The sequence below is a fragment of the Meriones unguiculatus genome, chromosome 16 (assembly GCF_030254825.1).
Source record: "Meriones unguiculatus strain TT.TT164.6M chromosome 16, Bangor_MerUng_6.1, whole genome shotgun sequence".
Classification (NCBI taxonomy): domain Eukaryota; kingdom Metazoa; phylum Chordata; class Mammalia; order Rodentia; family Muridae; genus Meriones; species Meriones unguiculatus.
In genome coordinates, this window is record NC_083363.1 from 56,210,455 (window position 1) to 56,232,552 (window position 22,098).

General features: G+C 46.0%; 2 protein-coding genes across 14 annotated transcripts in view; one reads left to right on the forward strand and one right to left on the reverse strand.

The window, feature by feature from the left end:
• The window catches only part of Bend6 (BEN domain containing 6), a 43,128-nt gene extending 33,840 nt beyond the window's left edge, over positions 1 to 9,288 (reverse strand). For 4 of the 5 annotated variants that reach the window (XR_009586801.1, XM_060369826.1, XM_060369828.1 and 1 more), the window contains exon 1: positions 9,004 to 9,288. The gene's annotated coding sequence lies outside the window, so the exon portion shown is untranslated. The remainder of the gene's footprint in view (positions 1 to 9,003) is intronic. The other variant, XM_021659794.2, reaches the window with a different exon arrangement.
• Positions 9,289 to 9,437: 149 nt separating this feature from the next.
• The window catches only part of Dst (dystonin), a 405,488-nt gene continuing 392,827 nt past the window's right edge, over positions 9,438 to 22,098 (forward strand). For 3 of the 9 annotated variants that reach the window (XM_060369830.1, XM_060369834.1, XM_060369831.1), the window contains exons 1-2: positions 9,440 to 9,874; positions 10,430 to 10,464. In XM_060369830.1, coding sequence (XP_060225813.1) covers positions 9,694 to 9,874; positions 10,430 to 10,464 — 216 coding nt within the window. In that variant the 5' untranslated portion in view covers positions 9,440 to 9,693. Of the gene's footprint in view, positions 9,875 to 10,429; positions 10,465 to 22,098 lie in introns of all 9 variants that reach the window. The other 6 variants (XM_060369829.1, XM_060369837.1, XM_060369832.1 and 3 more) reach the window with 5 other exon arrangements.

The following is a 22,098-nucleotide window of genomic DNA, read 5'->3' on the forward strand; positions in this document are numbered from 1 at the left end:
TCACTGACTGGACAAACAGAAGGGAACTTGGAGGGCACAGAACATTAAAACTGAGAAATAGGGATTCCTCAGAATACTAGACCTGAAAAGCTGGGGTGTGACCACCACATAATAAAATCAAAAGTCTCATGACAGAAGCTGTGAAAGAATGCAGTTATGCTGGTGAAATACTGAGGCCTGGCATCTAGGGCGTGTGACAGGGAGCAAGAGCTGGGGTCCACAAGGCCGCCTGAGCAGCAGCACAACAGACTACACTCTGTGCTGCTCCAACAGACTAGCACAGGCTTGGTTCTTTACAGTGAAGAGCTGTATTGGTTTGAGATGTGACTAGAGCTCAGTGGTAGGGTGCTCACCTAGCATGGGCAAGACCCTGGGTTCAATCCCTAGTACCACAAAACTATATATATCACACCATACACACACACGCACACACACACACACACACACACACACACTTTTAAAGTCTGAGAAGAGTCAGCATGTGGTGAGAGCCCTCCTGTTGCCTCATGTCGTGGCAAAAGAAGAGAGGGAAACAGAAAGAAGCTGACCTTGCCCTTTTCTAGCCCACTTTTGAGATAGGGGCATTAATTTCACATAAGCCTTTACAAGGGTTCTACTCAAAGGTTTCACCTCCCAGTACTGCATGACAGCAATCAAATTTCAACACACCTCAGAAGGAACAAGCAGACAAGCCAGGGCATTCAGTCTCTGTAGAAGGCTAACCATCATGGGGAGGTGGAGCTGAAATTCTTTTTCTCATATATATTGAGATCCCTGGAAACTGCCCCATGGATTCCAGGCTGAGAACTATTGTAGAGCTACGGCTGCCAAGGCTGTAGGTTCTGAAATGTAAACTCTTCTTTACATATGTTTGTTGTTTGTTTTCTTATTCTACTAAATAAAATGTTGGGACTCTACGGACATTTTAAAGCAATTTTCCTTCTGTTCCTGAGGAGTCTTGGGATATTCTTACCCTAGGATAATTTCAAAATCTCTGAAACTATGTGTTATTGGAGGAAAGCTTTTCAATAATCACCAATTACTTGTGCAGTTTTCTTGGTACACAGTATTTCTTTTAAGTGTAACTTTTAGGTAATCCTGTTCTTCCAGGCATTGAAAAAAATCTATGCACTAGTATAAAATAATTAATACAGAAAATAACATTTAAAATTAATGCAAAAGTTCTAAAGATTTCAGAATAGGAATAGTCTCTTCAAGGTGGCTATAGCTTTATTATCAGGAAGATATTAAATTGAATTAATGAATACTAATCAAATTTTATTCATTATAACTATGAACATCTTATTTTTTCTTTCTTTCCTTTTTTTCCATATAATAATGTCAGAGCCAAGTGTGGTGGTATATAATTTTAATTCCAGCACTTGGGAGGCAAAGGCAAGTGGATCTCTATAAGTTCAAGGGCATCCTGGTCTACATAGTGAGGTTCAGTCCAGCTAGGGCGACACAGTGAGGCCCTGTCTCAAATCAACCAACAAACCAAACCAACCAACCAAACCAAACCAAACTCAAACCCAGAAAGACACACATGGTCTGTACTCACTCATAAGTGAATATTAGCTACGTAGAACAAAATAACATACTACAATTTACAGACTAAGTAACAAGGAGAGCCCACGAGAGCATACTTGAATCTCACTCAGAAGGGGAAATAGAACAGACAGAGGAAGTAGTTGAAGAGAGGGAACAGGATAGGAGAGGGAGTGCGGAGGGAAGTGAAGGTGGGGATCAGTTGCAGGGAAAGGGCAGGAGGACAGAGGGCTTGCAGAGATAAGAGAAATTGTGGGCAGAGGCTCTCTGAGACAAGCTGGAGACATAGGACAGAGTAGGCTCCTGAGAGGCTATGAGGGTGACTCTAGCAGAGACTCCTACTAGTAGGCATTATGAGGACTGAAGAGGCTACCCCCTTACCAGACAGAACGCCTAGTTGAGGGAGGGAACATCAACCCACTCAGAAAAACCCAACATCTACTCTGCCTACAAGATATACAGGGATAAAGACAGAGCAGAGACTAAGGGAATGTCCAATCAAGTTGGCCTGGCCCGACCTGAGACCCACCCCATGGGAGAGAGCCAACCCCTGACACTGTTAACAACACTCTGCTCTGCTTGCAGATGGGAGCCTAGCACAGCTCTCCTCTGAGAGGCTCCACCCAGTAGCAGATCAAAACAGACACTGAGACTCACAGCCAAACATTGGGCAGAGCACAAGGAATCTTGCAGTAGAGTTGGAGGAGGGATAGAAGGACCTGGAGGGTGCAGGAGCTCCACAAGAACACCAACAAAGCCAACTAGCCTGGGCCCAGATAGGCTGGCAGAGACTGAACAACCAAGGACCATGCATGAAGTGGACCTAAGCCCCCTATACATATTGTACCCAATAGGCAGCTTGGTCTTCATGTGGTTTCCCTAACAAGGGGGATGGGGGCTGTCTCTGACATGGGATTCTGTTGCCTGCTCTTCGATCACTTCCCCCTGGTGGGGCTGCATTGCCAGGACACAGGGGAAGAGGATGAGCTCAGTCCTGAAGCACATTGATGTGCTGGGGTGGGTTAGTAGGAAGTGGCTCCTCTTTTTGAAGGGGAGTAGTGGAGGGGGGGAATGGGAAGAGAGGGTGGTGGGAATGGGAGGAGAGGAGGGAGGAGGCAACGATTGGGATGTAAGATGAATAAATAAATCAAGAGAGAGAGAGAAAGAGAATGTCAGAATGCCAGAAATCAATCATACGACAGACCTCACTTTGAGCCTGCCCAGGTAATAAGTTCAGTTTTCAAGTCTCTTCATAAACTGCACATTCTTAGAAATGGTAGGAATATTTTACACCACCTGAATAACAATGAGCTCTGATTTATGACTCTAAAAGCTTCATGATTCGATTTATGGAAAGCTCTTACAATTCCCACCAGCAGCTCCTACAACTGCGAGTAAATGTTCTGGCCAAATGACTCAGTATTTTGCTGCATGACTCAACCCTATGCGCACTGTGGAAGCTATGTAAGTGGATCCTGGTTGCTTGTGGATAATAATTACTTCCTCAAAATTGTCTGCAGAGCACTGGAGTGCCGATGAGTTCCAGCACCCTTAGCAATGATGTAGCTTCTTTGCCTTCATTGCAAGCTCATGGAAGACACTTCCCCTAAGAACAAGTAGACTAGTTGCCCAATGAGATTTGTAAACAATCTGCTGCTGGCTAGAGTAATTCTTATGCATTTGTGTTTGTTTTCAAGGAGGCAATATTTGAATGTGTTATTCTTGTATGAGTGCTGGCAGGGTAATTTACAGGGCTCCATTATACTCCAAGGCATCCTACATTACCTTTTGTTGTTGTTGTTGTTGTTTTAAAGATTTTATTTTAAAATTATGTATTTGTGTGTTTGTCTGAGCATGAGTCCAATTGCCCATGGAAACTAGGAGCAGCTAATTTTTCCTGAAGATAAAGTTACAAGTGGTTGTGATGTGGGTGGAAGGAACTGGACTCAGGTGCTTTGCAAGAGCATTCTGTGCTCTTAACTGCTGAGCTCTCTCTCTAAACCCCCTATCTTTTGATAATTGTATTGGTGCGTGTGTGTGTGTGTGTGTGTGTGTGTGTGCGCGTGTGCACACAGACAGGGTATGTAGTACATGTGGTCAGAGCTATGGAACAGGGCTCACCTTCTACCTGACATTGATTCTGAGGGTTGAATTTGGGTCACATGGACAAGCACTTTACCTAATGAACTATCTTGCTGGCCCTCATCCTTTTTTTTTTTTTTTCATTTCATTTTTGAGATTATAATATAATCACATCATTGCCCCTTTCATTTCCTCCATCCAAACCCTCCCATATAGCAGTCTTCTTTGCTCTCATCTAAATTCATAGTCTCTTTTTTCTTCATTAGTTGTTGTTACATGTATATAACCAGCTCAGGCTGTGTAATGTTACTCGTGTTTATGTTTTCAGGGCCAACCATTGGTACTGGATATCAGATTGGTGTGTTCTTCCCTGGGGAAGGGTATTTCCCACTCTCAGCATTCCTTAGTTTCCTGCCGTTCTTTGTGTAGGGCCTCATGAGTGTTTCCCCATCCACTTTGGCATGTCTGTTGTTGTCCTTGTCCCTCTCATGTTTAGGTAGTCACGTTGTTGAGACTTTATAGATGCAGTTTCTGATATACACAGTATTATATCCTGTACACACAATATTCTAGTAAATGCCCTGACCCTCTGGCTTTTACAATCTTTCCATCCCCTCTTCTGCAGTGTCCCCTGAGCCTTTGCTGCTAGGCTGTTTTGTAAATGTATCCATTGGGACTGGGCTCCACAACTCTGCATTTAGATTGGTTGTGGTTTTCTGTTGTGGTCTCTGTCTGTTTCAAAGAGAAGTTTCGTCGATGAGAGGTGAGGACTACCCTTATCTGTGAGCATAAGACAAATGTTTAGAATGTAGTTAGGGATTTTGCTTGATTTAGTAAAGTGGTGGTCGTCAACACTTCTCCACGATCCATGACTTCCTAGCCTTGAGAACTTTACAGTACCGAGTATGATTTCCTTTCTAAGCTGGTTACTGCTAAGGCAGGTGTTCCCCTACAGCACCTTCAGAGTTATGGTGCTTTGCTGGTCGTTGCTGTGGTTTACAGGTGTCATAGCTGGGTAGAGCTGCTTCCCTGCTTTGGAAGCTTGCATGGTGCCTTCTGGTACCATCAAAGCTAGTCCTTAGGGAGGAGACATTCAATTCAGTACTGGCTGGGGGGGTAGGGGGAGCCTCTGAGCCCTTTGTCTGAAGGGCATGGTGTCTTCATCAGTAGTGAGCTGTTGGTGAGGGCTGTCGAGGAGACTTCCCCAATACACAATGGATTGCTATTGTCCCCCAAAGGTGGAAGGTAAGTCCCCATCTCTTTTAAATTTTTATTTAATAATGACAATTTCATACATATAATTTTGATAATTTTCCCTGGCCATTATCCTCACATACCCCTATATCTTTCCTTAAACAATTCTTCAAGTCTGAATGTTAGTAGGCAGGGCTGCTGGGAAGGAAGTCGCAGACTGGGAGGCATCCTAACCACTAAGGCTCAGCTGTACACTGCAACACTGCAGGTGGGCTGGCTCTCAGACCGAGAGGGAAAGTGGGGGGGGGGGCGCTCATGCAACAGTCTCTGCTTCTGACCAGGTGGCATGTGGCAAGTTGCCTCCTTAAGTGCTGGCTGCGGGGACTTCCCTGGCAAGATGAACTGTATCTTTGAACTGGAAGGAGAGATAGACCCCCATTTCCCCAAAGTTCCCTTTGACAGAACATTCTACCACAGCAAAAGGAAGAGAACAAACAAACAAACAAAAAACACCCATGGTCCATCCTGCAAGTTTCTAGAAATTTCCACCTAGACAAATGAAGACTACCGGGCTTTACTTGGACTTTGGTTTTTTTATTTGTTTCTTTCAGTTAAATTTCTCCAAAGACTGTGTGCGGTGTCTCTGAGGATCCTCCTTCCGGCCTCTTATTCCCTCTGTATCCTGTCTTTGTTCTTAGCCTCTCCTACCATGACCACTCAGTCCTCTGGAGCATCTCCTGAGGTCTGCCCCTCCCAGTTCCTCAGGGCTTCCTCTCTTAACCTCTTTGTGCATTTGTCCCAGCAATGGACCAGGCTGGGACCCTCCTCTGCTCTTTCCCAACTCACAAGCAGGAGCCGGCTTCCAAGTTCTAATTCCCCTTTCTAGAGTTTCTCCTCTTTAGTCACTTCTTCCACTTCTGTGATTTCAGTTACAATCTGTGTGATGACTCTTCCTTTGGTTTGAACCTCTCTACCCACATTTACATTTTTTTTCTTGGACCTTTTCGCACTGTTACCCCTGCTATTCCTTCAAGATTCATTGTTTCCACTCTGGCTCAGAATCTGACTCATCATCCGTTATTCTCTCTCTACACAGTTTGGGGTGGAAATTTTGCTTCATCCTGATATTACTTTCTGACGCATTAATTAGGGAATTGTGCCACACCTATTGACTCTAGGGAAACAAATTACAGGGCATTTCTGCTTTATTAACACCAGTTAGTCTTTTGGTAGGGTCAACAGCACATGTGGGGGTACCACGGACAGCCTGAGGTTTTACACCACAGTGGCAATCCTTCCTCTTTTGGGAAACGGTCACTTGTTGCTTATAACTTCATATAAAGGCTAGGCTGTTTGGTTAGAGCTCCAGGGACCCACATCTGAGGGGGGAGGGAGGGAAGGAGGGAGGAAGGGAGGGAGGGAGGGAGGGAGGGAGAGAATTAGTATGCCTGTGCTTTTCTTTATCTCTTATGCTCTCTGGCCCTCCAGCCTATGGGACACCGCTGTTTACATTCAGGTTGAGAACCACCCCGACCCCCATCCTCTCTGAAAATGTTATCACAAACAAATCTAGAGGGTGTGCTTTGTTAATCACTTTGGCATTTCTCCAAAGTGATAATCTTGACTGAGCACCACAGCCTACTCATCAGTGATGGGCAGAAAAGAAAGGTGTCAGTGAGTGTCAGGCTCAGGCTCTGGTTTCTAGGCAGGAATTTGTACAGGTTGGTTTTGCCTGCTTTATTGTTGTTAGATCCTTCATTATCGGGTGTGCTGAGTTAGGGAAATTGGGATAAGGTGTCCCGTTTTGGTCTTGAACCTAAGCAATGGCCTTTAATCTGACTTTACCCCAAATAAGGTTAATGTTTTACTTTCTTTTTGGATCCTCACATTTATTTCTAACGTGAGGGAAATCCAAAGACAAGAAGGGCCACGATGGCCCACTTCTATATAACCCACTGCAAATTCTGTGCTTTCTCCTGAACTTTCTGCCCCCTTGGATCACAGTGGTCATTCTGTGTCATAAAAAACAACAAACTACAACATTTTTCCACTGCACTTTTTCATTTCTTGGCATGAGAGATTTGTGTCATGAGTATTTTTTTCCACCCTTACCTTCAATCTTAAATTTATGACTTTTACATAACATCAATTATTCTTTTTTAAATGAAAATCCAGCAGGAAGAGAAGGCATAAATTCTACTAAGTTAATTTCCCCAAAGGACAGATGGGCTAATTTAATACATATTGAACTCCAAGATGCATTGGGTACCATGCAAACACACAGAAAGAAACAATTATTAACATGCCACTATTTGGAAAGGAAATGATAAATTAACAACAACTCAGAAATTAATGGACTCGTAGACTAAATTCTTTCGAGGACTTGGTTTGTTTATTGTGTGTACCCTCAAGATAACCCAGACAAAGAAAAGAAATAAATGCATGTAAAAAGAAGTATTTATAAATTCTATTTCATGCTAGTTAAAGATTTGCCTGAGAAGGGAGATAAATGATGTTCTTGTGTGCAGCTGAAACTTGTAAGTTTCCTGCTGCAGGGCTCAGGATGATAATAATTACACTAGAGTAATAGCTCAGAGAACCATAACTGCTATTTACTTGCTTTTTGTTATTAAAAATGCAGAATTTGTGGCAAACCGATTACTTTGCTGTGTTTCCAGTCTTAGACTTGTTTCTGTTCGGAGATATTTGTGCCATTTCAGCTCAGGAGAAACCTCAGGGCGACCTTCCTACGTGGCATTAGTTATTTCCACCCACTGTTGGCAGAGGGTTACTCCAATACGGTTTAAAATAACTCTCGCATGCCCCTGCTCGGTCAGTGCGGTGCGTTCTTCCTTTGCTGGTGTGCCGCCACACTTTGCAAGCTCTCAGGATTCCCTTTAGGAACCCATGCATGGCGGATAGGAGTACAGTTTCTCACTGCAGTGGGCTGCAGTATCGGGAAGCCTTCAGCTATGTGCCCATGATGCAGGCCTTCCGGACAGCTCTTTCGACTGCCAGGGTCCTGTGAAGCCTGACCGGCAGGCGATGCACCCCGCAGTCTGACATTCAAGAGTCCCACCTCGCTCAGTATTCGGAAGCAAGGTCCCTTCCATTCTCAGCCCCAACGAATGAGTGACATATCACAGCAATCTGTATCGTTTCAGGAAACCAGCATGCAAGTAAGAGCACATATCCCCTGCTTTCCATACTTAGGAATCTGGCATTAGGGCTAAGCAACACCTCTCTGCATTTCTTTTAATTCTCACGCTTGACAATATTTCACCTGCCTTAACAGCAGCTCATGGCTAAGCATTTTTTTTTCTTTTTTTGCAGCACCGCACAGTTGGTTTTCTATAGTAAGAAAGCAACACAAGCATTCCTATCAATCCCTCAGTTGGCTTTTAGAATTTTAAGAATTACCTAGTCTCCAAGCTAGTTACTAGAAATTGCACAAATGTGGTAGTATATCACATAAATTGCTATTTTTTCCCCCAATGTGAGGCCAAAAAGGAAAAAAAAAAAAATCACCCAGCCCCATATAGGAGAAGCCAGCACGCCTTAAGGGCAGCAAAGCGGAGCCCCGCACCGGCCCGCCAAGGCCGCAGCACGCTGCAGGCTGCGGCTGCAGCTCTGGCTTCCTCGCCAGGCGGCGGAGGCCCTCCGCAGAGGAGCGCACCGCAGCGCTCAGGGCCGGCCTTCTTCCTCTGGCGCTGGACCAGCGACCCCTGTCAGGTGTCCCACAGACAGCCGCGGTCCGCAGTTTTGCGGATTCTAACGGAACGGTAGGGGCCGGGGAACGGCAAAGGTCTGACGGGCGAGTGTGTGTCCAGGCATGACGGATCCCCGTTGGCAGACGGCGCCTGGACAATTTCTCCCGCAGTATTTAGGGGCCAATCAATCATCGGCTTCCTTCTGCGCTCGGATGCTCACACCCAAAAATCACCTCTCCAGACAGACCCAGTCAAATGAATCAGGGTCTCAGGGCCGGCGCCGGGGGTGGAGAGGACCTGAGAGCTCACGTCTGGGCTGAGAATCAGCACCGAGTCTGGGGGCGGCACCGCGGACCCCGGTGCGCCCGCCCCGGGCGCTGCCACAGGGCTCCGGCTGGGAGACGGCCCTGGAGGTGCCGGCGCCTCCGCGCGCAGGGACTGCCCCCCGCCCCCGAACCAAACAGCTCACCCTGCCGCATCCTCCGAGCCCCGGCCTCCGGGCGGGCTCGGGGAGGAGGGAGCCCGGGTCGCCCCGGCTCCTGGGCGCCCCCTGACGTCGGCCTCCAGCAGGTCGGTCCACCGAGGCCGCAGAGGCGAAACTCGGGGGTCCCGCGCACCGCCGCGGCGCGTGGCCTGGCGGGCCGCGCGCGCGCACCCGAGCCGGCCTTGCAGGAGGGCGCGCGGCTCGGGCCCGGCCGCGGCCCTGTGCGCGCGCGCCCGCCGCCGCCGCCACCGCCGGCGGCCGTGACGTCACCCGCCGCGCCCCCCGCCCTCCGCCCCGCCCCGCCCCCCGCCCCACGTGCGCCGGCTTCGCCACGCCGAGGCCCCGAGGCGGCCACCCGAGGATGCTCCCGGCCGCCTGCGTCCCGGGCGGGGCCGAGGCCGAGGGCCGCGCACGGGCTGGGGAGGGAGGGGCGCGGCCGCCGCCGCCGCGCCGCGTGCTGAGTCATGGCGAGCGCTGCCCGCCGCTCTCCCGCAGTCGTCCCCGGGCCGGCGCGGGCTGTGCAGCCATTGGGCCGCGCGCGGGGCCGCGAGCGCCGGGCTTGACGCGCTGAGCCGCGCCGCGCCGAGCCGCGCTCGCCCGCGCCCGCCCGCCCCGCGCCCCGCGCGCTCCGCAGCCTCAGCCCCGCGCCGCTCGGCCCCCCGCCTCGCCCGCACCATGATCGCCGCGGCTTTCCTCGTCCTGCTGAGACCCTACAGCATCCAGTGTGCCCTCTTCCTCTTGCTGCTTCTGCTGGGCACCATCGCCACCATCGTTTTCTTCTGCTGCTGGCACCGCAGGCTCCAGAAGGGGAGGCATCCCATGAAATCCGTCTTCTCGGGGCGTTCCAGGAGCAGAGGTGAGACGCGCCGCCGCCGCCGCCGGCGTCTCGTGGGCAGCGGCGAGGTTGAAGCCTCCTGGGCCACCCCTGCCCCCTTCGCTGCCCACTCCCTAACCTGAGCGCGTTTGTTTATTGAACGCGCCCCGGCCCTTTGCCTTCGCTGCCATCCCCCCCATCACCGACCACGGAGATTCGGAGGTGCCAGAAGGAAGGATCAGACTCCGGTTCTTAGGGTCAGTTTACTAAAGCCTGGAAGGTAATAGTAACGGAGTCCTGGGCTGAAGCACCCTAACCTTTCCTCAGCCTTTGCTGGAGGTTAGGGATAAATAATAATAATAATAATTTTAAAAAAAGTAAGGCGTGACGGTTTGGGGGCTCCCCTCCCAACTTTGCTGGAACTTCTTGCAGAGAAATCACCTTAGAGACAGAAGGGCCAATGCTCCCTCCGCCCCACCCCAGTAAGAACAGGAGAGACGTCTAGAATGTGCTTCCCTGAATCCAGGTAAGTGATGAGCGACTGCCGGCTGAGAACCGGGCGTTAATGAAGTCTCGTTTTCCCTCTTCTCTCCCCAGATGCTGCGCTGAGATCTCATCACTTTCGCTCTGAGGTAATTTATTTAGTGCACACTCTCAAGGTCAGAAGTAGCTTTCTTTCCCGAGTGCCGGCATTAATCATGTGCGTGTTTAAGAAGCCAGTAGGACGCCGCCGCGTGGGAAGCTGGCAGACCCCAAGCCCCAAGTGACATGCTTCTTAAGCAATTCCACAGCCAAGCCCAGGGAGTTATAACGGATGTGTGTGTGTTGGAGTTTGCTTTACAAGAGGTGGGAGGGGCAGCCTCTAAAAGTGCAGTAGCCCTTGGAGAACATAGCTAGGGAATGGATATCCGGTTAGCTTACAGTCTGCTTGCGGTGGAAGCACTTCCTGGGTGCCCACAGAGGCCAGTAGTGGTGTACTTTGATAAGCCACGGGGTAAACCTACTGCAGAAGAGTGAACCATATGCGTTCCAGTTTAGACTCCAGGTGCATTTCTACGGTCTCAGGAAGCTGCCGCTGGCAGTTTTTTACGACATCATGACAGGGATGGTGATGCTTAGTATTTGTTCTAGACAATCCCTCCAGAGTGGGTGAGTGGACACTGTCAGGACTTGAGACTGGACCAGCTCCAGTTAGAACGAGACACAAGCTCTGCCTGACTCTCTGGATGTCTTTAATTTCCTGATGCCCACTTGGGGTAAAGCTGCGCAGACCCCACTTGGCTCTCCATCTTAGCCAAGCATTGTGGTGCTGTCACCTACCTGCAGTTACTTCACGTCTTGTTTTTCTTGTTAATTGGAGGTTCTGTTGCACCCTGGAGTTTTTGCTAGACTGTGATTGTTTAGGCTTACCTGCATTGTCATAGCGTTGCTGTGTTGCATTCTGAGTAGTTCTGTACAGAGTGCCCTGGGGGTGGGAACTCTGTGCTAGTTACATGATTTGGGAAAGAATAACTTGTCAGCAGTCGGCAGGCCTGCCCCTAGCTTTTTACTGTGTGTGTGTGTGTGTGTGTGTGTGCGCGTGCGTGTGTGCGTGCACGGGCGCATGTGCGTGTAAGGGGGCAGGGCTGGAAAATAGTTTTGCCATCTGTAAAAACAGGGCCAACAGTACCCTGCAGGACTGTATGTGGGGAAATTAGTTCATAGGAGCTATTTAGTTTTTGGTAACCATCATACATTTTATAAAATTGAACTGGAAATTGCCAGATATGGTGGTGTACACCTTTAATCCCAACACTTGGAGTCAGAGGCAAGGGATCTCTGAATTTTGATGCCAGCCTGGTCTACAGAGTGAGTTCCAGAACAGCCAAACCTACATTGTGGGACCTTGTCTAAAACAAACAAACAAACAAACAAAAAAGGAAGAAGAGGAGAAAGAAAAGAAAATCATGTAAACATCAAGATATATCTGTAATGAAGTCTTTAGAAAATTAGGTCAGGCTTATGGATTTCAACATGCGAAAGTCTTTGAATTGCAGGTTAATTAAGCAGAATAGCTCATTTGGGTGCATTAAACAGGAAAGTGGACAGGGTGCAAGCACTGAGATGTAGGGGACTGAAAAAGTTCACCAGCTCCGTCCACGTGAATGATAGAAGGGTCACCCTGCTGTGAACCAGCCCCAACATTTGGCTTCAGCGCACTAGGAGCATGTGGGGTGTGGCTATGAATTCGTGGGGTTTTTTTTGTTTTTTTGTTTTTTTTTTTCCAGCTAGAATTTTGGTCTTGAGCTTATATTGGTTAACTCTGGGAAGAGCTGGCCAGGGCCTTACCTTGTTCTGTAAGGCTGATAGTATAGTCTGAACTCCTTGTGTACACTTGCTGCTTGCTTTGTGTGTTAGCCTGTGAGCTCCTGAGGGCAGAGCCTCCATCTCTTGTGTGACCTCTGCTTGGCTCAGTGCCTCATACAGAATAGGTTCTTAGTAAATATTTATGGGATGAATGAAAACGGTCTCTTGGTGGGAAAACAGAACTCAGAGTTGGACAGAAGAAAAAAAATGCCCATTCTGAGAACAAGGCTTAGAATTTAGCAGTGCTTATTTACTTTTCCCAGGCTTTTAAATTATAGGCTTTCTTTCCTTCCTTCCTTCCTTCTTTGTTTTCTTAGGATTTCACTGTGTATCCCTCGCTGTCCTAGAACTCACTGTGTAGATCAAGCTGGCCTCGAACTCAGAGAGTTCTGTCTCTTGAGTACCTGGCTTTTTTCAAAACTTAAAAAAAAAAAAATCATCATAGTGTTTGTAGTAAAATTTAAGGTACTCACTGGAATGAAAAGGCTCTGTTAAATTTCTTTCTGATAAGATAAAGTGTATCAGCTTAGTTTGTTGAAGGACTACGCACGGTAGACTAAGCAAGGAGTGTTATTTTATGTGTGGAAATGCATACATGGCCCTGCTCAAGACAATGTCATAGTCCATCATCGCCTCACATTTCCCACAAGCAGAACATTTCCTCTTAAGCAAAACACTATTTTCTTCTTTCCCAGATTTTTCTCAGGGAGACCTCCACATTTATTTGGACTGAAGCATATTTAATAAGTTAGAGTGGACACAAGGGATATTTATTCCTGCTGTGTGGGGTTTTTTTATTTTTATTTTATTTTTTTTATTAGCAGCTGCTGTAAAATATTATCAAAGCAAATGCTTTGATTTTCTGGCGTGTCCTAATGACATTGGGCTAGGTTATTGGCCCTTTCAGTCTCCCAAGCCAGTCTTAGTAAGCGGATAATTTGTTCTCAGCATCTCTGTCCTGGTCAGAGGAGAGATGGGCTGCAGCGGCTGCTGACTCACTCTGAAACCTGAACAAGCTGAGAGAGAGGCCTGGAACTGATGAAGTCAGGGAAACATCTTGCGGTTTCACCTGGCAGAGGACGTTGCCTCTGCTACCCACGCCTCCAGGAAGAAGTCAGTGTGGACAGGGAATTTCAGGGGATAGGGAGTTTCGGGGTGCTCTGGCCAAGGTGGTTAGGGGAAAACACAGCATCGAGGTTTCACAGAAGAGGGGCGTCCGGCTCCAGCCTCTGAGGAGCTATAGGCTGTTTTCTCCTATTTGGTATATAATGGCACTCCTCTTCAGTCCAGTCTCTTTGTAGACGCTAGAAACCAGTAATGCGCACGTTCAAAAGGAGCTGGAGGTCCGAGGTCACCGCCAGCACTGTCTCCTCAGAGCCTTGTAAAGTTATGAGCTTCTTAACAGGCCTTTCAATTTTAACAACAGAAAGTAAAATGGACCCATCGAGCAAAGCTGGTGCAGTTTCACCTGGCCTCAAAAAAGGTTCATTTAGGTAGAAATGTGTGTATTGTTTGCTTACTTAAAAACTTACAGTGTGTGTGTGTGTGTGTGTGTGTGTGTGTGTTGTAAACAGTTAATGAAGAGATTTCCCATTGATGCAGGACAGTCTAGAAAATGTGTGCATCCTGTTTCTAGCCGTCTGGCATCCCTGATGTACACGTTCCTGAAGACTCCCAGTGTTTTGCGCTCTGACTGAACAATGGTAAACTGTTACCCAGGGTTCCGGTGGTAAAAGTCAGGTGGCGACAGTCCTGCTTCCAAGGAAATTTCAGAGAGTGATACGGGCAGTTGCGGCACCGTCCTATTACAACGGAGAATCTTGGTGTACTGTCCTTCACAGAATGAAGACAGTTAGAATGCTGTCCAGAGAGTCCCAGAGTGGTTGGAAGTAAATGATCCCTATTCATCAGCTCGGAAGAATAAGCAGAGCTTTGTTTCGGGGGGGCGGAGTAGAGTGTCCTTTCCCTCTATCAGGATCTGAGTAAATATCCCTTCTTCCTGCTTCAGCCAAAGGGAACAAGAGTTAACTCAGGTTAAGCAGTTCCTGAAGAGTCACACAGCAAAAGACAAGAACCCCAACTACAGTTTGTCTTCTCTGGGTACTGACCTGTGTCATTCATAACCCATATAGAAATGTGCCCGAAATTCTCAACGGAAGAGAAAAATTAAGTTGGGTGTTTTTAGTGCGTACTGTCTATCATACTGGATGGGTGGATTTGTCATTGGCTCCCCCATCCATGTTTAGCTAAGGTCTGCTTGGTGAGATGTGTGGTCCACTCATGGCCTTTGGCCTCATTAGATGCCCGAGTGTCCCTGCTCCAGTTTTGGATGGATGATGGTCAGCAAAATGACCGTATTCCATAGTTTTTCACCAAACGTGTATGTTTCATTTAAATATGTATGTACAAAGAGCTCGTGCTGCGAGCATAAATATGCAAATATCTGTAACATGTTTCCTGCAGCAGTTTAAAAAATAAGATTACATTTTTTTAAAAAACTGAAAAAAATTGCCCAGTTCTCTAGGTTGGTGAAAATAATGCTTTATTATTGAGCTATGCTTCATAATTAGGTTATTGTTATAAATAAATTTTTGTGTAGCATCATCCTAGGTCCAGATTATACTAATTAAATCAGCCACGAGTCGTGACTGTGCACATGATATGGTGTTCATTTAGTGTGACCCAGTTATTTTCAAAGTAAACACATTAATCTTTCCTTTGTGACGTGCCCTGTGAGATGGACAGCAGGGCTGACGGAGCAGCTCAGGGGTAGCCGTGCCCATGGTACTCTAAGTCGCTCCCGCGTCAGTGCTGAAGTCTTAGAGTTACCGGATCTTCTGTTAGGGTACCTGAACTGCTCGGCTGTTCCCAGCTGTGAGTCACAGCTGTCGTGAAACCGTCAGAGACTGTGGCACGCAAGCGTGCAGCCAGCGCACGTGTGCAGATAACAGCCTGGTCCTGTCCGCGGAGCTTATTTTACCAGCTCAGCCCAGCCATTTACTCAACTCTTCGCTTATAGAGCAGTGAAACAACTGCTGCGTATAAAAACAACCCCCCCCCAGAAGATTAGAATAAGGTAACTCCCACTGTTTCCTGTGTCTAAGCAAAAGCATATCCAGAGTTCGAATTTGTCCAACCTTTAGACTGAACAGTGAGCTCGCGGTTTGCTCACTGTTTGCTCACTGTGGAACAGAACAGTAAGTGCCGGTGCATTGAGAGGATGTGTGTACAGAAGTTCACAACTCTACAGAGCCTGTGTGCTCTGCCACCGCCTCACGGTGCCACCCTGATCAAGGCTGTCACTCTCTTAGCTTCTCACTGGCAGCATGGGCCCGTTGCAGGCAGTCGCAACAGCGTGCTAATGCATCACTGGAAACCGCTTGCTGTCTGGATCAGGCCAGGTGATGGGGGGGAGAGCACGCGCACACACACACACGCACACACACAATAATTGTGCATGGAAACAATGATTAGACTAGTTGCGTTGAAATGGCAGACTGGAGGTGTCCTCGAGGGGTGGTATTTATGCTGAAGTACAGCAGTGAGGTAGTAGCCATTATGCAGTGGGAGGACGAGCAGGCCCAGCACACCCCTGCACCCCCTTCTCAGTGCCTGACTAGAGCAAAGGGCTCTTGGGATTTACTAAAGGACTGGGCATGTAAGTGGGTGAGCGCCAACTACAACGAAAATGAGTTTTGTATACTACTTTACAGCTTTGGCGAAACGATTTGATTTGTGCTTAGGAGGGTGCCTGCCCTGAGCCTCTAAGAGAGGGAAAAAAAAAATCACTTTTTAATTTCTTTTTGAGCAACTATAAAGGGAGTCTGGCCACTCCTTTTCACCCTCGGGGAGAGTGAAAGTCATGGTCGATGCTGCAGAGTGCTTGAACAGATACATGGGGTTGGGCCTTCCTGCTTACTCGGAAGCTGAGATTTGGAAGGGCGTCGTGCTTTGTGGTCCAGGGATCAGGTATCATGGGATTATGTCCTGCATGCAGATATCATCTAAGGGGTTCTTGAGAGAGAGAGAGACAGATCTTGGTGGTGGTAGTGCTGGAATGTGGACCTAGAGCTCACCCATGCAGTTGGTTTACCACTGAGTTATAGGCTCATGTGTTCCGTGTGTCATTACAGAGTCTAATGCGGAGTGTATAAAACGGCAGCTGTTTATTGCAAGAACATTTTTATTGCCTATCAAGTGCGTTACAGGTTTTTTTCATTTTTAAGTTAGCATAAAAGTTCATTTCACTATGCATTTTCATATATATTTATCCTTATACTTAGTTCTGATATGTCTTTCCTCCACTGCACTGCCCTGTGCTCCTTGATTTGTGTATCAACTTCTCAATTTCCTTCTTGAAGATTCCTCTCAAAGTTTTTGTCAGTTACACTTCAGACAAGGAATTACTATCAAAAATATATAAAGAACTGCAAAAATTAAATATTTCCCAAACCCCATATTGCCATCCAATAAATGTGCCTAGTGGTATTGACGGTTTGCGAAAGCAGAAGTACAAATGGCCAGCGGTACTTTAAAAAGTATTCAACATTGCCAGCTGTCATATAAACTAAAACCACCTTGAAATTCCGTCTTGCTTCAGCTAGGATGAGCACCATCAAGAAAACCAAATGATAACAAATGCTGGTAAGGCTGTGAGGAGAGACAAATCTTTATCCACTGTTGTCAGCGGTGAGAATGCAAACAGTAGAGAGACGAATATGAAAGCATCTCACAAAATTAAAAGTAGAACAACCAGCTGCATGAGAATGACACAGTTACACCATTCCTGAGCAGACGCCCAAAGGGACACCAGTCCCCCCCATCACAGAGAGATTTGCACACCCATGCTCATTGCTGCTCTGTTCACTCTGGGAAGTGTCTTTGTCGCTGTTCTGTTGCCGTGGGGAGACACCATGACCAAGGTGTTGGATTGGGGACTTGCTTACAGTCTTCAAGGGTTAGTCCATGATCAGCATGGTGGTGACCATGGCGCCAGGGAGGCATGGTGCTAGAGCAAGTCCTGAGAGCTTACGCCTGCACCCCCTACAAGCAGGAGGCAGAAAGAGTGCAACAGGAGCGCATAGTATGTTGAAGCCTCGAAGCCCACCCCTGGTGACAAAGCCGTATCTGCCAGTCTTCCTGCATAGTTCCCCAGCTGGGGACTAAGCAGGCAAACACATGAGCCTACAGGGAGTATTCTCACTCTAGCCATCACAGGCCCTGTGTGCATTACCACCTATTTCTCACTTCTCATTAGTCTCACTCCTCAGTATAGCCTGGTTTCTGCTGCTACTCCTTAAAATCTCTCTCTCTCTCTCTCTCTCTCTCTCTCTCTCTCACACACACAGACACACAACTCAGCATGGACTGCTAACTCACTGAGTCAGGTGTATCGAGTTTGGTTTTAATTGGTAGATCTAGTCCTTGACACTGCGGGCCACTCATTCTTCCTTACAACTTCTTCCCTGGTGTTTGGACAATCCTTTCAATGATTCTCTCATCTTTCCTTAACTTGTTCCCTCTGTACACTGATCCTCTTCTAATTTACTGGTTTTGCTTTTTAAAACACTGATTTGTTGAGCCACAATTTACCCACCTGTTCAGTTCACCTATTCAAAGTGTGATTGTCTTCATTGAATTCATAAGGTTGAACAGTCATTCACAATTAAAACTTTCATTGTTTATCACCCCAAAGAGAAACCAACGTCTGCTGGCAGTTACCTCCCTTTAGCTCAGACCCTTGACTTCTCCCTCCTTTCAGCCTTAGGAGCCATTTCTTTTCCTCTGTTCATATTTTCTCTGTGGACTTTCTTCATAGGTACCGTTTGACTTTGTCTTCATGTAATGGTCACTTGGTGTTTCATCTCTCTCATTTCTGGCTTCCAGACCCAGAGTCAACTGTCTCTTTGCTTGTTTTCATGTGAACACCCCATGGGTGGTTGGAACTAAGTATGTACGAAACTGGATGTCTTAATTCATCATTGTATCTACGTGTACTTTCCCACTGATGCTGTGATGCTCCCTCCTCCATTCTACCCTATCTTCTGTAGACTCTGCCTTTCTCACTCTCACCATTGCCGATTCCTTGGCTTGAGCACTGTCACAAGCCTCTGAAAAAGTCTTTGTACCCCCACCCCCCAGTCCACTTATACTAATTTAATAAGGCTCATCCTAAAAAAAAAAAAAGAAAAAAATAGTTCTTATGACTCTTAACCTGTCTTGGAGGCAACCGAGTCAATAACAAAAAGCCCACACAAAGTGAAGTATTGATAGATGTATTTGTACTCTTAGCAAGGGGATTAGAGGTGGCTGCAGGATTGCTTCAGTTCTGCTTTGCATTTGCTGGTCTTTGGGACAAACTTGCCTTTCCTCAGAATGACACTGTGGTAACAGAGTTCCAGATGTGCAAGAAAGGAAGGAAGGAAGGAGGGAATGGACAGAGCCAACCAACAGTGTACATCTGGAAATAGGTATTTGCTTGACCCTCCTGAGTTAGCTTGCTGCTGGCCTTTCACCGGCCAGACTCTCACAAAGAAACCTTTCTCTGTAAAAGATGCTTAGTTGTGAAATTCAATTTCTTCATATTATCTCCTGACAGGTAAACCATTACTCTTCCATATCTAAAATCCATTTTCTTTAAGGTCTAGTCTTCCAGTGTCTACACTTCCTTCAGTGTCCTTTTAAAATTATAGGTATTGTTCATGTTACTTCCAGCTGAGAAAAACCTTTCCATTTTCTCTGTTCTGTGATTCCTACAGAAACAAAGACATTCAGCCAACACACTGCCCACTCTTCAAGCCCAGTTCATAACTGCTCAAAACCTAGATCACCTCCTAAGGAAGCTTTCTTGTTGCCCTCCTCAGTAATTGCTGAGCTTTTTGTCTCTCCTAACAGTACTCCAAGGGTCTCCAAGGCAGTCTAAATTCCACTTCATAGCTCTGTCCAGGACATAGTGAAGTTCACTAAATGTAAATGAATGACTATGTGAGGTTTTCTGTAAGTCATTTTAAATTCTTAGTTCTCACAGATTGATTTTCTAAATACTCTGTATCCTCTTTTTCTTAAAAGGATAAGAGAAAAATGTTTACTCTCTAAAAAATTTTTTTAAACATATAGTTGGGCCTTAGTTAACAATAAACCAAATAAAAAGCTGTTGCAAAGTCTCACCAAGAGAATGGATCAAGGAAAAAATGGAGTATCTGGGTTTGATTATGTGAATAATTAGAAAGATTCATCAAGGATGAAGACAGAATAGTAAGATTGTACATGTGGTAATTCCAAAGACATAAATAAAACTATAGAAAGACCAACTCTATAAGTAATGGCATAGAAAGATTAGAAGACTATGATTCTAAAAGAATAAAAAATGTTTTCAAAAGAACCTAATAGAAAGCGTTCCAGCGGTAGAGAAAGAAATTCTAGCCCAGATGCAAGAGGTATTTAGAAAACCAAATATTTAAGAGCAGATTATCCCCTAGCATAATACTAGTGGATAATTTAAATAACCTACTATTACCAGTTGACAAGCCATCATAACAAAAAACAAATAGAGAAATATTTGAATTAAATGATGTTTTTGATCAGATGGACTTAACAGACATCTATAAGACCTTACATCCAAATACGAGGGAAATATACATTCTTCTTAGCAAGCCATGAAGCTTTATCTAAAATAGGCTATATCTAAGAACAGAAAGCAAGTATCAACAAATGCAAGAAAATATAAAATAATTTCTCGCCTCCCTGTTTTTATTTTGTTTTATTTTTGTTTTTCAAGACAAGATTTCACAGTATGGCTCTAGGTATTCTGGAACTCACTGTGTAGACCAGGCTAACCTGAAACTCACAGAGATCTACCTGCCTCTATCTCCCTAATGTTAGGAATAAAGATGTGAGCTACTACACCTGGCTCTAAGATAATTTGTATCTTATCTGATTATAATGAAATAATAAAACAAATCAACAGCCAGAGAAATGTTTGAGCAAACAAACACATGGAGATTAAACATATCACTACTGAATAATGAATGGGGCCTAGAAGAAACCAAGAAGGGAATAAATTTTTTTCACAATGAGTTGAAAATTAAAATACAGTACATCTAGACCTATAGGCTGTAAGAAAGGCCTGAAGAAATCAGAGAGATGCCAAATAAATAACTTAATGGTACGCCTAGGTCCGTGGAAAAAAAAGAGGAACAAGTCCCCAACTCTATCAGTTGACAGAAATCATGACAGTTGGGCAGAGATTAATGAAATGGAAGTAAACAAGACAGGTTAAGGAACTGGCAAAATAACGAGTTGGTCACTAGAAAAAAAAAAGTCAAACCCTTAGTTGAAATAACCAAAACAAATGTAATTTTAGTTAGCAGCTGAGCTCAACCTTGAGTCACCTGGGAAGACAGATTAGTGAGGGATCACTTCCTCTGTGTTGGCTTTGTCTATGGGGCAGCTTCTTAAGTGAGTTAATTGATGCAGAAAGACTCATCTCATAGTGAGGTGCACCATTCTGTAGGCAGGAGATCCTGAACTGAGTACAAGCAAGTTGATTTTCCTGCCATGATGGACTGTAATATGGATTTGTGAGCTAAAATAAGCATTTTTATAATAGAGGAAACATAGCCTTCAAAAAACTTGTTCTTAGCTGAAAAGTCTTACATAACTTTTTAAATTTATTTTTTAGTTATTAAAATTTACTCACTTTGTATCCTAGCTGTAGTTCCCTCTCTCATCCCCTCCCATTCCCATCTTCCCTCCCTCTTCTCCTATTCCCCTCCCCCAGCCCACAGATAGGGGAGGCCCTCCTCTCCTTCCTCTGTCCCTAGCCTATCAGGTCTCATCAGGACTGGCTGCATTGTCTTCCTCTGTGGCCTGGTAAGGCTGCTTCCCCCTCAGGGGTAGGTGATCAAAGAGCCGGCCACTGAGTTCACGCCAGAGACAGTCCCTGTTCTCCTCACTAGGGAACCCACTTGGATACTGAGCTGCCGTGGGCTACATCTGTGCAGAGGTTCTAGGTTATCTCTTTGCATGAGCCTTGTTTGGAGTATCAGCCTCAGAAAAGACCCCCGGGGCCCAAAGTTTTTGGTTCTGTTGATCTCCTTGTGGAGCTCCTTTGACAGGGTATTTCATCACAGCAGCAGAAATGAAAATAGGACAAAAGGGAAGAGCTAAGTTAATAAAACTAATTATGAAAAGGGAGTCATCACCACAGATACTAATGGTGATATGTTAAAAACATATATTCTACTAAATTGCACAATGTCCTGCGTGCTTCCTGTCAGTGGAGACTGCCATTGGAGAGCAGCAGCCATGGTCTTGCGCTAGCCCATGAACAGGGTCACAAGGTGACAGAAGAGCATCAGCAAGCTGAGGCACCACCAGCCCCGCAGGCACCTCACCAAGCACAGCAGATTTGATCCAGGAGCTTCACAGCTTCCTGTCCTACCAGTGATGTGCCACAGAGCTGCGCAAGGTGTCCAGGTACAAGCCTGTTGTCAAGTTCATCAATAAGAGGCTGGACATGTACATTCATGCTGAGAGGAAGAGGGAGGAGCTGGCAATGTGCTGGCATCCCTGAGGAAGGGCATGGCCAGGAAGGACTGATGCTGCCCAGAAAAATAAATCGAAAAATAAGGAGGTAGGTAGGTAGGTAGGTAGGTAGGTAGATAAAATGTCCTGACTAAAACACAGGCCCAGATGGGTTTATGGTAAATTATCAAAGAACGTTACCCATACTTCTCAAGGATTTTATAAAGTAGAAAGGGAAGGAATGATATCAAACTGTTTATGAAGCAGTGTTTATTCTGATACCAAAACCAAATAAAGACACAACGCAAAAGAAAAGCAAGGATCAATTTCCCCGTTCAATATAGACACAAAAAATTCAAGAAAATATAAAAAAGACCATTCACCATGATGGAGTT